Source organism: Phyllopteryx taeniolatus, chromosome 14 (genome assembly GCF_024500385.1).
Source record: "Phyllopteryx taeniolatus isolate TA_2022b chromosome 14, UOR_Ptae_1.2, whole genome shotgun sequence".
NCBI classification, from domain to species: domain Eukaryota; kingdom Metazoa; phylum Chordata; class Actinopteri; order Syngnathiformes; family Syngnathidae; genus Phyllopteryx; species Phyllopteryx taeniolatus.
Genome location: NC_084515.1, coordinates 16,208,468 through 16,224,528, shown reverse-complemented (window position 1 = coordinate 16,224,528; position 16,061 = coordinate 16,208,468). Strand labels below are relative to the sequence as shown.

The 16,061-nt window shown below is 40.8% G+C and overlaps 1 protein-coding gene across 1 annotated transcript; it reads right to left on the bottom strand.

Moving 5' to 3' along the window:
* Positions 1-2,278: 2,278 nt before the first annotated feature.
* On the bottom strand, positions 2,279-16,006 carry atg9b (autophagy related 9B). Its single transcript, XM_061796502.1, has 14 exons — positions 15,146-16,006; positions 14,968-15,011; positions 13,985-14,049; positions 12,691-12,861; positions 10,902-11,043; positions 9,795-10,543; positions 9,563-9,716; positions 9,070-9,249; positions 7,994-8,239; positions 7,682-7,920; positions 7,179-7,272; positions 7,007-7,091; positions 6,567-6,754; positions 2,279-5,828 (listed from the first exon to the last, which is right to left on the bottom strand). The coding sequence occupies exons 1-13, from the start codon at positions 15,252-15,254 to the stop codon at positions 6,585-6,587; spliced, it is 2,448 nt and encodes an 815-aa protein (XP_061652486.1). The 5' UTR covers positions 15,255-16,006; the 3' UTR covers positions 2,279-5,828; positions 6,567-6,584.
* Positions 16,007-16,061: the final 55 nt, after the last annotated feature.

The window sequence follows — 16,061 nt, the reverse complement described above, 5'->3', positions numbered from 1 at the left end:
CATTTCCCGTTCCGTGGCTGCAATCGCACATTTTCCATCACTGGTACCCACGAAACCAAAGAAAATGCTAAACACACGTGACCATTGATGTGAAGTTTTGTGTGACTTTATAAGCTGATTCCAGAACATGTTGGATTGAATTGTGAAGTCTAAGGTGTTCACTGAGGCACTGTAGATGAACACTTGTTCAGAACAGTAAGTGGTACGGTCGGATACAAATATGGCCTGAGAAAAAAGATAGCTCACGCATCCCATTTTATCATATATAATTATCCATCCATTCATCCATCTTCTTCTGCTTATTCGGGGTCGGGTCACGGTGGAAAATAAGAACACTTTGCTCATGGTGTAATCTGTAACACAAGTCCAAACCGCTGACTAAAATCTTTATTAATATATTAACTGATGCAAATTTACACTGTAAGCAAATGCTAGAAGATATTTTTAAGCCTTGTGGGCCCCATATTACACTGGGATGACACAGCCACAACAGTCCTTTAATCGGTCTTAGCATTATTAATGACCACTGAGGAGTGCAGGAGGTCCTCGGTTTACGATTTTGACGTTATAAATGGCGCACGGCAAACTAGCCTTCACGGCAGTGATATAGGAAGGTACGGTTAGTTACTACCGTACTTTGTGTTTTTCGTGCGATTGATTTGAATGTATGCCCTAGAAGTGTTTTTCATACAAACTCAATTGACGCTCCCCTTAAAAGGTACATAATTGCCTATATATACACCACAAGATGGAGCCAAAGCACTGCTTTTTCTTTAGAGAGGGCTTTGGCCATTCTGAATGAACCTCCTCCCCTCAATTTAACATAGTTCCTTGGCTATTTTGGATAATGCCAAAATACTACTTTTCAATTAAACAGGGCTTTGGTGCACACACCAAAAAATCGCAAACAAGCAATTGTTTCACTGAATAACAGAAAAAAATATCTGCAAATATGTGAATTCAAAAGTAGCAAACAGTGAATCACTGTAGGATAAATCAGAATAAAATTAGAATAAAGTAAAACTCCACACCCTTTGAATACGAATGCAGGGGTTAATGGTGGAGTTCTGTTTCTACGGCAGCACAGTACCCAAATTTGTACATTGGAACCGGCCTTGGTCTATCACTAACCCACGCTAGCGCAGCTGTGGTCAGAATTCGAGCAAATATTGGCATGACGAACACTTCTAGTATGTATATATAAATCAAATCAAATGAAAAACCTTAAGTACGAAGGTAAATGATTCTGGTGTCACGACAATGTATGTCGGCACCACCATTAACCGAGGACAACCGGTAACTGCTCTACTGACACTTTTAAAACCTTCCACGTGCGACAAGGACACATTTGAAACCCTTTGAGCCTCAAAGTGACTCAACGTATCCGTGGACCGTCGCTTTGACAAAGCCATCACTTCACTACAGCGGCTCAGCCACTTGATGACTGCACTGTCGCACTCAAAGCCTATAGATCATCTCTGTGGACATAGGAATAGATCAGCATGCAAATTACAAAGCATGAACTACATTTGGAAACATGGCTAGACCCGAGTACGTAATCACATTTTTGTAGCGTGTAGCAACAGTGTATTTCCTTTCCCCCTACATCGGTGATTGACAGCAACAGGTAGTCTGGACCCTCACTTGAGTCTGCCCCCCGACTGGAAATTCTAGCAGACACCAAGTACGCTTGTACTACAGTCTATCCAGCTACTGCGGTGAGTGTTTGTGCTTCTTAAAAGTGTAAAAATGTGAACAATCCAACATATATGCTCCACATTTAACGGTAGATGACGTACGCTTACCCATGATGCACCTGGAACAAATGACCATAGGGATTTAAGTCATGAAGGGTTTATTTAAGACATGGATGACATTGTCTGTATGGCTGTTGATTACCAATAAGAAATTGAATAGTTAATTATTATTATTTTTTTTTAAACGGATTATATACTGTATCAGTATAATTAATAAGAAATATATTGAGATAATTATTGATTGCTGTCCAATGAAAAACACGTGCATGTTTTTCAATTTAAAAAAAGGGGGGCGGAATTCAGGCTTTTCAAGTGGACCTCAATGATAAATGGGTTAAGTATTTTGACTGAAATTATTCTATTAGAATTTAGCCGTCAAAGCATGAATCAACTCTAGTCCATTGATTTGTGTAGGCTCCACTTTTTCATTTGCCTCGTTGATGGTTATGTGAAATAACTTAATATTATTCTCATCTGGGTAGCAGATAATAAATAGGAGAGGATGATATCACATCACAGTGTTCACAAACTTGGAAATAAGCTTTATTTCAAATAGACATCACAATCAATAACAGGCACACACAAAAAAAACGATTAAATAAGATTTATCTGCTAGGCAGAAAACAACGTGTATTGTGACACTGTGTCGAAAAAAGTTCTTTTGGCGCGTTGCATTCGTCAGCTAGTGTTTAAAGTCCAGAACGTGCTGTAAAACCCACATCGTGTTTCAGCATGAAAACGCATAGCACCTTGTCCCAGTCATTGTGTTACTTGACTGGCTTGTTGTTGTGAGGTTGTCCACGGTAACGATGACGATGATGCCAGTAGATGACAGGACAGTGCAATTTCAGACAGCAAAAATACATGAAAAAAAAATATGTATGTTGTCAGTCTCTTTGCCGTCATTCTTAAAAGTCACATTTATTTGAATCTAACGTAGTTACACAAAAAGTGGCCGGGAGGCGTTTATTTACTCAAGCGGATGACACACCCACCGACTAATTGGGGCACAGTGTTTATTTGAGGGAAGCGTTTATTGTCTTAAGTGGATGACACACTGCCGACTAATTAGGACTTGGTGTCTATCTGAGGTGTCATTTATTGGTATTATTTGAAGGTGGCGTTTTTTTTCTTTTCTTCTAACTGGATGACATCCAGGCTTACAAATTGGAGTATGGCACCTATTTGAAGGAGGCATTTTTCACCATAAGGGAGGTGTTTAGTTTTTTTTAAGGGAATGATGCACCTACCAAGTGCCAACTAATTGGGGCAAAGTTTCTATTTGAGGGAGGTGTTTCTTTTTTTAAAGTCAATGATGCACCTACCAAGTGGCAACTAATTAGGGCAAGGTTTCTATTCAAGGAAGGTTATCATTATTATTTTTTTTTTCTTTAACGGATGACGCAGCGGTTGACTAATTGGGGTACAGCTTCAGTTTAAAGGAGGCGTTTACGGGTATTTTTCCCCAGTGGATGCCGCACTGACCAAATAAGTGGATGGGCATGGCCTATATGTGAAGGAGGCAATGGTCTTAATTAGGGCCACTATTTGAGCAAATATGGCATTCCATCTTGATGTTACACACAGTGACTTACTTAGAGCACACTACTGTAAAATATGTACCGTTAATGATGTACAGTGGGTACGGAAAGTATTCAGACCCCCTTAAATTTATCGCTCTTTGTTATATTGCAGCCATTTGCTAAAATACTTTAAGTTCATTTTTTTCCTCCGTAATGTAAATCCGCAAAACTTTCCACAATTTCGTTTTTTTTCTGTCAATATGGGGTGCTTTGTGTACATTAATGAGGAAACAAATGAACTAAAATGATTTTAGCAAATGGCTGCAATATAACAAAGAGTGAAACATTTAAGGGGGTCTGAATACTTCCCGTCCTATATGACTTGAGATAAAGTATGAGTCCTTAATCCTAAGGCACTGCTTCAAATAAAAAAAGAGAACACCAGCAGTGAGGTGTGACTGCAATAAAAACATTTAAAAAAAACAAGCAACTTTCAACTCCAGTGTCTTTACAACGTGAATTTGCAAGACGCAACCAACACACACGCACAAAAAAAGAAAAGAGAAAAAAAACAACAACAAAAAACAAACTAAAAACCTGTGACCTCATCAATTGGTACAAAATGAGTCGTTATATACAAACATTAAGAGGTGGGGGCTCAGGTCCCTTTCTGAGCTGTTGCATGTGCTGTACATACATGTATGTACACTTAAAACTATATATCAGTGCAAAATACTGAGATTATTATTAGCATCATGAAGCATTTGTTCTTCCATAGATATAAATGAAGAGGCCTACATGTTTAGCATTACCGATGAGAGCTGCTAATCTTCTGGATGTTAAAAACATATCAAAGCCATAATGCAAGATAGTGTGTAGTCTACAAAAGCCTGTTATGTGTGCGTGTATATTTATATTATCACTAAGGATGAACTACTGTAACGCAATGTCATCAAGTCATTTATTTTTAGCTACTCATAATTTGAGGGTCTGTTATTAGTCACACAGTTATAAGATTGGACAGAGAAAATTTTTAAATTGTCGTTATATATGAGAGGAGAAAAGGTAAAAAATACATCCAAAGCTAATAAATGAGGCTGAGTGCCTTCTTTTCATAAAACACTCAATTCAGGGAAAACCTGTGGTCATAGAAAACCAAGGGCGACAAAATTTAGGGGAATTTTCTGTGGGAATCCACAATTATTTTTTGGGCGGGGGAATTATGTTCATAGTGCATATGTCTATTCTATTTAACATGCATGTATTCTGTGGTTCATTGAAAGAATGTGATTGAAATACTCAATATAAAAATATTTCCCCCCCAAATAAAAAACGTCATCAAAGTTGAACGGGACCAACTTTAAAATAATGTTTAAAAGATAATAATAAACTTTTTTTTTTTCCCCCCAGAAGATTCTCAGAGGTTTCCTCCGCTTTGCATCCATGTTAAGAAAAATGAGTACAAGCAAGATATGTAAAACAAACCCGAAAAAGTGTACAAATATTTTCCTCCTGATACATTTCAGATAGCAACACGGTACACATTAGTGGTTAAGCACACCTGCCTCACTGTTCTGAGGTTCGGTGTACTAATCCCAGCCTTCCTGTATGGAGGTTGCGTGTTCTCCCCGTGCTTGCGTGGGTTTTCCTCTGATACTACAGCTTTTTCCCACATTCCAAAAACATGCATGTTAGGTTCATTGAAGACTTAAAATTGTACATAGGTGTGAATGTGAGTGTGAATGCTCTACAAGTGCTCTGCGATTGGCTGACAACCAGTCTGGCCCAAAAGTCAGCAGGGACAGGCGAGTTCAAGATCAGTGCTTGACGGGCAACCTTTGTGGAATAAAACCAGGAAGTGACCAAAATGGCGTGTAACTGCAATGGTGTTTCCGGGACACTGCCACAGGTGCAATACAGGATGTTAAACCTTCACTTCCTGTAGTGGCTTTGGGGCCCATTTAGTCCATCGTCATATTCCTAAATAAACCATCTTGCTGAAGAGGTGATAATACTGAACAAAATCTGTGATTGTGAGAACCAGACATCGACAAAAATGCTCCATGTGAAGTCATTGATCAAGTAATTCAGCAACATACTCTTCTGGTAGTATGTGTACTATCCTGTTTATATGCATGTTTTAGGTGTGGTAGTAAGAATGTACTCATCTAGTATTTACACGTCGCAAGGATCTAAGCGCTATGATACTCCCAAGCAACAATAATGCAGTGAAACACTATACTAGATGCTTGTGATATCCACTAAAAACACTTGAATTGTGCATATAGAGCCTTTGGCATTTTTCCATCAGTGGTCTTTTGTATACACCATCTTACTTGCCCGCACACAAACAAACGAGCACACACACACACACAGATCATCTACAGAAAATAAAAACATGGATGCTTCCCTGATGTCTGTGCGGAAGAAGAAGAAGATAGTGGTTTCTTCATGAGACGTGTCACGTGACAAAAGGATGGATTTAAAGGTCCGTGCTGAAGATCTTCTAAGGCCACAGTTGACATTGGAGAAAAGTAAAACGTAAACACTAGAAGAAAAATAAAAACAGGAAAAAGAGAGTTAAAATGTCTCTTGACCAATGAGGCTACATTGTATTGATTAGTTTTAAAAGACTGGGAAATGTGACCGTCAACAAAGTTCCTGCTAATGTGGCATCACTCAACAGCGGTGTCCACACAGAGATGAACTAAAAGATCACAAAACACCGTTTTTTGTGTTTACTTTTTGCAATTGTCAGTGTTTTTTTCTTTTTTCCCCCCTTTTTTTGAACTTATCGCAATCATCGTTCCATTTTTATTGTTGCTTGCTGGTTGCAATCGTCAGCCATGTTTTTTGTTTAATATCGTCAGCCATCATTTTTTACCTTTTTGCAATAGTCAGCAGTGTTTTTTGTTTACTATCAACGATTCTGTTTATTTTTTGTTTAAACTATCATCAGTCACATTTACTTCCCATCCTTTTGAATTTACTTATTGGCATTATCAGCCTTGCTTCTTTTCGTTTAATTTTAACGGGAACGCTTTGAGGTCAAACCTGCTTTCCTGGCAGACTCTAGCGCAGCATTAAAAAACGGATAACACACGCTGAGGCTAACATTAACACTACTTAATGAAGACTGACACTGGTCCCTAATATCACTCTTGTAATTAATATTGTAATTGAGGTCCTTCTCATTGGAGCACCACAGTAAGAACTTTTAGCAAATTGGAATTAAATGTATTAGGTAATCAGCACTAAGCTACACAGTTAAAAATAGAGCACACACCTTATGTCATAAGGCACTTCAACAAGTCCCGGTGTCCTGTTTCAGTGTGGATCCACTGTTTATCTCCTCTTCACCGTCGTCGTCGTCGTCCTCCTCCTCCTCCTCCTCCTCTTCTTCTTCTTCTTGCCACCCACCAAGGTGCACCGGTGTGACTAAAGACGGCGTAGAACCAATATGGGCCGAGAAACCTGACAATTTTAAGTTTGAGTTAACTCACACAATACAAATGTTTATGTTCACTAATGACAAATATTGCTACGTGCCTATAAGAGTTTTTCACTTTCTGTCTTAATATAGTGGAATCCTCCAGAAATGACCCAGAAGTGGTACAATTTCCAAAGTTCAACCAACATTTTCAAGCTTCCACTGTATTCACAGGTTCCCATTTAAGTGCTTTCATTCATTGTTAAACTCGAACACATGACCGGTGATAAATTTACCAGTGTTGCCATGTAGCTCCGTCATTGGCACTGAGCTATGCCAATGCCCTGACCCTCTTTGCGGGTGCGACGTCTGTTGGTGGAGCTGAAGATACAGACGCGCGTCAATAAAAGGCAAGTGAGTGGCGTGATGCCCGTGAGTGGGTGCGTGTGGTACCAAACAGAAACTCACCTCGTGCATGTAGATGGCGTGAAGGCTCATCTCTGCTGAGGCAAACTCAGAGTGCAGTGTATTGCTTTGTAAACGGCTGTCACTGAATGACATACTAACAAAAACACATAACGCATATAAAATGTTAAAGAGTACATATCACGAACATTTGCTTTTCAATTGCTTGTCGACAATAATATACAGTATAATAGCTGGTTCTCTGCAGAGTGCCTAGCCACCCATCAAGTGCGAAATTAAACAATCAAATACATCTTTAGGTTATCTGCATAGTTCTGAAAATGTGTCTGTGAGCGAGACATTCTGCACGTCTGCCCACTATAACATAAAAGTGGGGCTAGCTCGTTCAGATAAGTTGTCAACATTTGTGTTTGGCAATGTCGTGCGCTACACTTATTAACAAGTGTAACTCCGCAGCTTGGGGACTCACTGCTGCCTCCACGAGTCAAAATACAATGGACTCGATATGGTTACGAGTTACAAAATGTCCAAAGTCTGTCAGGTACCTGTCAATGACGGTGCGATCACTGTGATAAATGGTGCTCTCTGGATGTATTGAGGAAGCTTGGTGGCGTTGCGAGCGGCCTCGGCCGGCGTTCGGCAGCTGGGAGATGGATAAAGAGGCCAGGACGCTGGCGGCGGCTGAGGCTGCTGTGCTTGGCGCAATAAAGCGGTGATCTCTGCCTTGTAGTCCTGATGCGGTGAGAACAGGGTGCGCAAGGATGCTGGCCAGCAGATTATCAGGCTGGGAACAATAAAAGCAATGCGGTGAATTCATTTATAACTGTTACACAGCGATCTGTACGCAGGCTTCTTACCCCGGTAGCAGATTCATTGGACTGCAGCGATGTGCAGAGAGGAGCCTCGGAAAGCAGGAGCTGCGTGGATGGACCGCCTTGCGCGTCATGCTGCACCTTCTCCTTCAAGTGGCTGATGAACACAGAGCTCTCCAGCGGCGGCTGCCAGTGCGGGTTCTTAATGGTGAAGTGCATGAGCGACAACTCCGTCTTTCCGTTCTCGGCCTGCTGGTACACAGACGCCTCTGTCTGACCCTCGGACAGCCACTACAACATCAGGCACATTAAAATAGATCGTTAGTAAGTTTAACTTCTTCACTGATTTTTTACGTATATACAGTACATGACAGGGGAAAAAAATATCTCTGTGCTTATCACAGTGTGCGGTGTACTTAAGATGACTAACACAACACAACACAACACAGGACAGTGACCGGACACATAACACCTTATCTTCGCTCTCCTCCCAAAAAACAAAGATCTGTCAAGAGTACCAGGACTGACCTGTGGGAGGCAGCATGGCGCTATTGTACGTTTTCAAGTGTAGCGATACATGCGCTACAGTTTTTCCTTTCCTTCTTTATTATTTATCATGTATTATTGTGACAGCTCAAGTCCCTTTTAAACAACACAAAAGAAATATTTTTGTGCACTTAAAAAAAAACCCACACATTTGGCAGATATTGTAGGCTATATGTGTATGTTTTTGTGGGTTAGTCCATGGCCTATTCTGAAGCTATTTGACGTCAACATTTAGGTTATTTTTTTATTCGTTATTTATTGAATTCATTCTATTACTTTACCAGCTCTAGAGCTCAAGAGCAATAACCTTTTTGTGCACTGCTAATTTTAAATAGTCCTTTTTGTAACTAAAGGGAGGGAAATCGAGAAAAAAAAAATCTAATAATTAATCGATTATGAAAATAATCGTTAGTTGCACACCTAGAAAAAACATCACCCCACACCACAAGGCACTCGCCCAGGATGATCTTTTAGAGACATCCAATAATTGGGCCTTTGCTGACTTTTATTGAAAAAAAAGAAAAAGGCTCAAATTTGTTTTCGGTACGTGTGTATCCCGCTCGAGTCATGCTTACAGTCGGGTTCCCGTGGCGTCTGATGTCCATCTGTGCAAAGGAGCAGATGTCTCCCACGCCGACCACCTCCACCGTGAAGTTCCTGAAGAAGTCTATAATCTCCAGAGACTTGTTCCTCAGCAGAAAGATGAGAATGAAGGGTGTGATGATGGGACTGAGCAGCTCCTCCAGGATGAACACCTGATTCCGACAGAGACACTTAAGAAAAGTACTTGAAATGCATGTTTGCAAATGACTTTGCCATAAGTGAAACAATTGCATGCCTCACACATTTTTGATTGTTTTATATTGATAGCGGAGTGTTTTTCATACAAATCTTTACTGCAATTATGACTTCACTACTCCATCAGCGTAGTTAAATGATCGACTACGCCGTAGGAAACGAAATTTACTGAGCAGATATTTCCCTACAAACTCTATCAAGAAACCCATCCTGAATTGAACAGGAAGTGTGTCAAGGCTGCACTCATCCGCCGAAGATTCCTCTGCTCACCGCTTTGTACTGGAAGAGCTGTGCCACCTCGTCCCGGGTTTCGCTCTTGTTAGCGTTGCCCCTCCAGTGGTCCGGCATATAGTGGATGTGGGCCAGCATGCACTGCAACAGCTGTTCAGGGCACCAAACCATATGCTCGTCTGGGATAAAGGACCTTGTGTAGGACAAAACACACATTAGGGTTTACTAATGTGTATGCCAAAACACTGGAGACAAGAATCGAACAACCCACCGAGTGATGGTGATAACCACCCCGAGCACAGTGATGACAGTCAGAATGTGCTGCACCGTCAGGACGTCTTCGTCATAGACAGTCAGTGCGATGAGGACGGCCAACACCGAGCCTGAGAAGAAGGCGACGTTTTTCGCCAGCACGGTGAGCAGCGGCGACGTGAAGGAGTTCATGTATTTGGACGTGGGTTTGTAGCCTCTGCCCAAGCGCCCGTGCAGCTCGTGGTTGAGCTCGTTAAAGTGCCGCAGGTACAGTCGGCCATAGAGGGACCAGCGGCGCGCCCCCAGACTCCCTGGCTCGCGGCGGATGACTTCCGTGTAGCTGAAGAACGCGTAGAGCACCTGCCACACCAGAATAAAGGGACAAAGCAGCAGATTGGCCACGCCCATAAGCAGGATGACCCTGCTGAGCTGCTGCGCCAGCTCCAGCCGGTTGCCACTGCGCTTGTACTTGGGGTGCAGGTTCCACTTGTTCTGGAACAGCGAGCCGGGGCCCCAGAAGAGGATGAGCTCAAAGTTGTATTTCAAGCCCTGCGTGAGGAAGACCACATCGCCCAGTAGGGGGAGCTGCAGCTGCACGGGTAGCAGGGATTTGTTGATCATGGCCACCGTGTAGTTCTTGAAGCGCAGGATACGGTGATAGATGTCCAATTCTGTCAGCTCTTTCTTGTGGATGCACATTTGCTGCTCTCGCTGCAGGCTGATGAGACGGTCCTGTACTTCCTGCCACGTGAAGTTGCATAGTTCATCCTGGGACATCGAGGAAGTGGAGATTCACGTTATTCACACACAAGTGAATACACAAAATAACACAAGAAAAGCAACATGAAGTTTAGTCAAATTGTGTCTACCCACTGCTTACTACATATGACATATGTAACACTGACTTTTTAATTGCGAGTACAATAATTTTAGGGCTCTGGGGTGCCTGTGTATTAAGTGTATTATAATTCTAGATCCTTGGGGTATTTTGACAGAAGCGTGTCATAGACATGTTATTAAGACACCTGGAATCTGTTGTAAATTGCAAAGGGGGGGGGGGGGAAATATGCCTCCTTTAATATCTCAACTCATTATGAATCTACAGGACGTTGCAATCTACATGTACCATTCTGATCTTCAGCGCTTTAATGTAGAACTGCCGGATCTCCCAGTAGCTCAGAACGTTGCAAATAACCTTGACGAGTCGATAGATCCAGAAGATGGCCGCCATGATGAGAAGGAATATGATCCAGCTGTTCTCTTGGATACTGAAGCAAAAAAAGGTAGGCAAAGAGATGACCGCTATAATAGAGATCATGCATAATCTTAGGTAAATGTAGTCAAAATTAAGTCAGAAGGTTATGAGAAAAAAAAATCTATTTATTTTTAACAGTTAAGTCACAATGTTTCGAGACTAAAATTGTAATACGTTTATTTGAGTAAAAAATGGTAAGGTTATGAGCATAAAGTCGTAATATTATGGAAATGGGAGAAAAATCTTATTTTTCTTCATAAAAAGTTGCAATGTTACAAGTATAAAATTGTCATATAACGACATAATATTTATATGTATTCGAGTAAAAATAACAAAATCTAATTCCGAGTAAAAAGTTACAATTTTATATGAATAAAGTTGTGAAAAGTCCTATAGTGTAAAAAATGCTATGTTACCAGAATAATAATAATAGTCAAATAATAGTCCAGAACATAATAGTCGGAGAGGTCTTTAGGTCATTAAATACATATAATCAAAAGTTTAGCTCATTAACAAATTACAATTACAGTTCATGTAGTTAGCAGCGTTTTTAAAAGTTATGCCGAGGATGAACTTGACAAGATACTTGACAGCGGCCCTGACACGTCATTGATTTATCGGTGCTATTTTGAGACAAGAAAATGACTTGCACTTAAAGATAATGAGCAAAACAACTATTTACATGTCTTCACCTCATATCCTCCCAAATCTCAAATTATGCAGCTTCAGGGAGCTGTTCCACTTCATGGGGAAATCACAAAAGGAACAAGCCAATCCCACATAGTTCCAAGCTATTTTGCGTCACTTACTATTTTTCTTCGTATATATATTTGTCTAGCTTTGGAAAACAAGCACAGGCCAGATTACTGTGGAGGAAAAAATATGATAACATTGGGCGGAGCGTGCCAGTGAAGTGTCATGTGGCAGTCAGCTACAGCCAAAGTGTTGCTCTCTCCGCTGACCACTTTTACCTCACCCACAGATCAATTACTGAACATGCAACACAACAACTTCACAGTGTCCTCAACGCTGCGTGTTGCAACAGGAAAACCGATCACAAGGTACAATAAATACATTTTAAAAAGGAACAGTTTGTTCCTTCCCATAGAACAACACTCTTCTTACAACATAAACTAAGAAGAAGAAAAAAAAAAAAAAAAGAAATAAACGACTGTAGATGACCACAATGTATCTCATGGGATAGCTTCTACATGTTATGTATGACATGCATGTTTCATAAAAGTTGTTGGACAAAGCACACATTATTAAATGGTGCCCACTGCAAGTTTAAAACTGGAACTGTGTGATCGTACATGACGTACATCCTCTAGCTGTTTATAATGTATACCACAAAGCTATTTCACCCAAAACTATAAAATGGCATCTTTTTGGGGGGGGTTACAATGGTACGTGGAAAAATATGTAATAATGTGAAGAAATGTGAAGAAAATCTGATTTTTTTTGTCGGTTAAAAAAACAAAACCAAAAAACAGCAATAGCTCAATAAGAGAATAGCCACATAAACTTAATTAATCAAATAAAGAGGATTCTGATTTATTGAAAAAAAATCATGTTAAAAGAATAAAGATGTATTGCTGTATTATTTTCAACATTAAATAAATGAAGTCATGCAGATGAATTGTAACAAATGGGTTCTTACCTCTGAATGCACTGCTGGCTGGGCAAAAGGGCATCAGGGGGGGTGACCTTGCCCCTGTCCAACGGGTTGCGGCCCGGCCCCGTATGATTGACAGCTCGGTTGGCAAACAGGACGTCGTACTCCACGCAGTTGACCAAGAACGTCGTAAACGTGACGACGAACAGAAACTGACTGTGGAGTACAAAAAAACAATGTATCTGCCTGTGCCTTTTACTCAAAACCCAGAAAAGTGGAAAATTTCGCCAACTGTGTGTGCGGTTAGTGACAGCGGCATAAGCACATAAGCCTGGTAAGATCTATAAAACAAGTGAGTACCTAAACTTGAAACCCCTTTCCTGCCGGACTGACTTTGTCCGCACCCCATTCTGTGTCGGTGCCATTCAAAACAGAACAGGGAGATGGGGGGCGAACCATGTCAGTCTACAGTAGATGACCAATATAGATTTGAGAATCTCAATTAAGCAATTTTTTTGGGGGTACTAGTCATGAACAGTCAGTGCCAAATTATACACGATGAGTCAGTTGAAGGTCATTGTACAGTTATTAGTTCATAACACCCTGTATTAATGTGAACCATGGCCACATTCACACAAACAGCAGAACAAGACCTAAAAATAGACATGCCCCCTCTGGCAGAGCACAGAAAAAGTTATCTCAGATGGCCGGAATGGAAAATAAACAATATGCGAGGTGAGGACAAGTGCTGTGGGTGAATAAAATTGATTGGAAATGTCAACAAACGCAGCCATTTTTACTTCAGCTTATGTAAAACATTTGTCACAATTGAAACTTGAATTTCTCTTGCTGAACTTGTTCATGTTGAAGTCTGATGCACGTCTAACCATCATGAACATGAAAACAACCAGCAGGATCCGTTGGAATGTGCAAACCATCCGTCCATTTTCTGTAGTGCTTATCCTGTTCATGAATACGAAACGGGCTGGAGCCTATCACAGCTGACTTTTAAGACAGCTGATTCAGCAGTTATGACCAGTTATAAGAGGGTGTGCACACATGTGCAACTACATTTATTTTTCCTCTCCCCTCTTGAAAATATTGTTTTTCCCTCTATTGAGTTGTATAGGTTATAGGTCAAATTAACTGAGGAAACGTTATCGAAATGATTTATCTTTGTTTCAGGTTTTTTTATACAAAAAAAAAACACCCTGACATTGGAACAGGGCTGTGTAGAATTTTTGATATCCACTGTAGGTTGCACTTGGAGGTTTACAGTTACCTAATTAAACAAAACGGGGGGTCAATGCATCTTCAGGTAGATGATATTGATACTTACACAAGTTCAAAGAACTCCGAAAGCATCATACAGGCGAAGCCATTCTTTTGATGAAAATGATAGATGTGGACACACAGGTTAAGGGAAAACAATACATGACAGAAGGAACGGAATTCATGTGAGCAGTATCGCTTTAAGTAAAAATAAAAAATACAATTAAAAAAAAAAAAAGAACATGAGCTATGATAGTACAGTGGAATGCCCCAGAAGTGAAACAATTTAGAGTTCAAAAACATGCTTCAGAAGACAAAATCTTGGAGCTAATCATGGATGAAGTCAAGACGGTCGAAGAGGGTTTCTCTTAGAAAGAGAAAGTAGAACTTAATGCGCTACAAGAATGGGTTTGGCTGCTCAGTAAGTTTTAGTAATGTAAATACACACTACAAACTACCACTAGATGACAATATTGTTCTGTAAACATCTTCCTGTTCCCTCTCCATGACCTCATGTTCTTGGCAAGCCTTCAGAGTGAGTAGTTTTACTTTAAATTCGGTTTATTGCAGCAGTTTACTTCCCTTTATACCTGTGTGACAGCAAGAGATGTAAGTATGACTGACTGACGAAAACCTTCCTACCCCATGCCATGCGGCTTTTCAATTCCACCCTAATAATATTCCCTCAACTCTGTCAACATTTTGCATATTGATCGCCATGCACTTTATTCTGGACTTTCAGACCGCACTGGAATCTTGACCTCCATACTTTATTATTATTATTTTTTAAACTGTACAGTTGCTATGTTTAATTTTTAATTTTTTTTTAAAAATATATTTTCACATGTGAATGAAAAATGCGACAGTTTGGTCTCCAGGTTAGGTTTCCTGTTGTTTTGCTATTGTAACAACTTAAGCCAACCAGCGCCACAGAATGGTTACTACTGTACTTTGGGGGTTCCACTGTCAACACAGCTTCGTATGAAATCTGCTTCTATCAGGCTCAGTACAATTACACACGTCACAGTCAAAAAACTTAAAAAAGGATATTCTAGTGAAGAAGTTATCCAAGTTCTTGATGTGGTGCCATGAATCTGCAACACAAATATTGGGGAAAATTATAAGATAACCAAATTGCATCAATGTGAGCGAATGGGAGTAACGCTGATATGCCACTTTCATATCTCAATGATGTTGTTGTTGTTTTCGTGTGTCATGTTTTGTTTACCTTTCAGGCCTTCGGGCACATGGAGCAGCAAGTCCTCCTCCCCGGGTGGAGAGTCCTCCTCCAGGTCCTCAATCCTCTGGTACTCCCGATAGGCTTCCAAGGTGGCCATGGTTGTGCTTCACATTCTCCACTCACTGAAGAAGCAAACCTGGGAGCGACTGCGTCACCAAACGCAACGAGCTTGGACCTTCGAAACCGTGGCTACATTCTGCAGCTAGCGGCTCGAGAGGTCCAAGTCAGGCTAGCTACAAGCTAAATTAGCGTGACACGTTCGTGACGTAAGCCCTCCAAATTACCCAGAGGTGTATTCGATGTATTATCAGTGAGCGCGATGCACCAACCGTCCACAACAATTAAATGCCTCCACGGCGCAAGTGAAGTGGTCGGCTAGATGATGATTGAGTCAGTCGAGCGTTGTCACCAGGCAAAGTGACACGCTTCGATTTGTTCCCGACTCGCTCGGTCCATCCGCGGGTGTTGAACTCCTTTTGCTCCCCGTTTAGAGAAAATACGACCGTGACTTGCGTTATTTCAACCCGCACGCTTGAGTTCTCCTCGCGCTACAATCGACTTGAGTGTGCCAGTTTTGAAGAGAAGCCCACTCGCTTCCAAAAATACAGCAGACCCTGTGCGTGTGCCCACTGTTTTTGTCTTTCACAAACAGACGTCACTACAGGTTTTAGCCGTGACCACTTCCGGTACACGGTTGTAGTTTTCAGGAGGGGAAGTGCAATTTCACGTCACGTTGTTTCGGAATGCCAAAACAAATTAAAACATGCACAATTTGTTGTATAAATATAATATTGCGGTGTTAATAGCTAATTTACTACTCATACGATCATTAAAAATTAAAACATAACATAAAAAATTTAAAAGAATAATAATATTCCCGCTTTCCGTGAGAAGTGCATTCTGG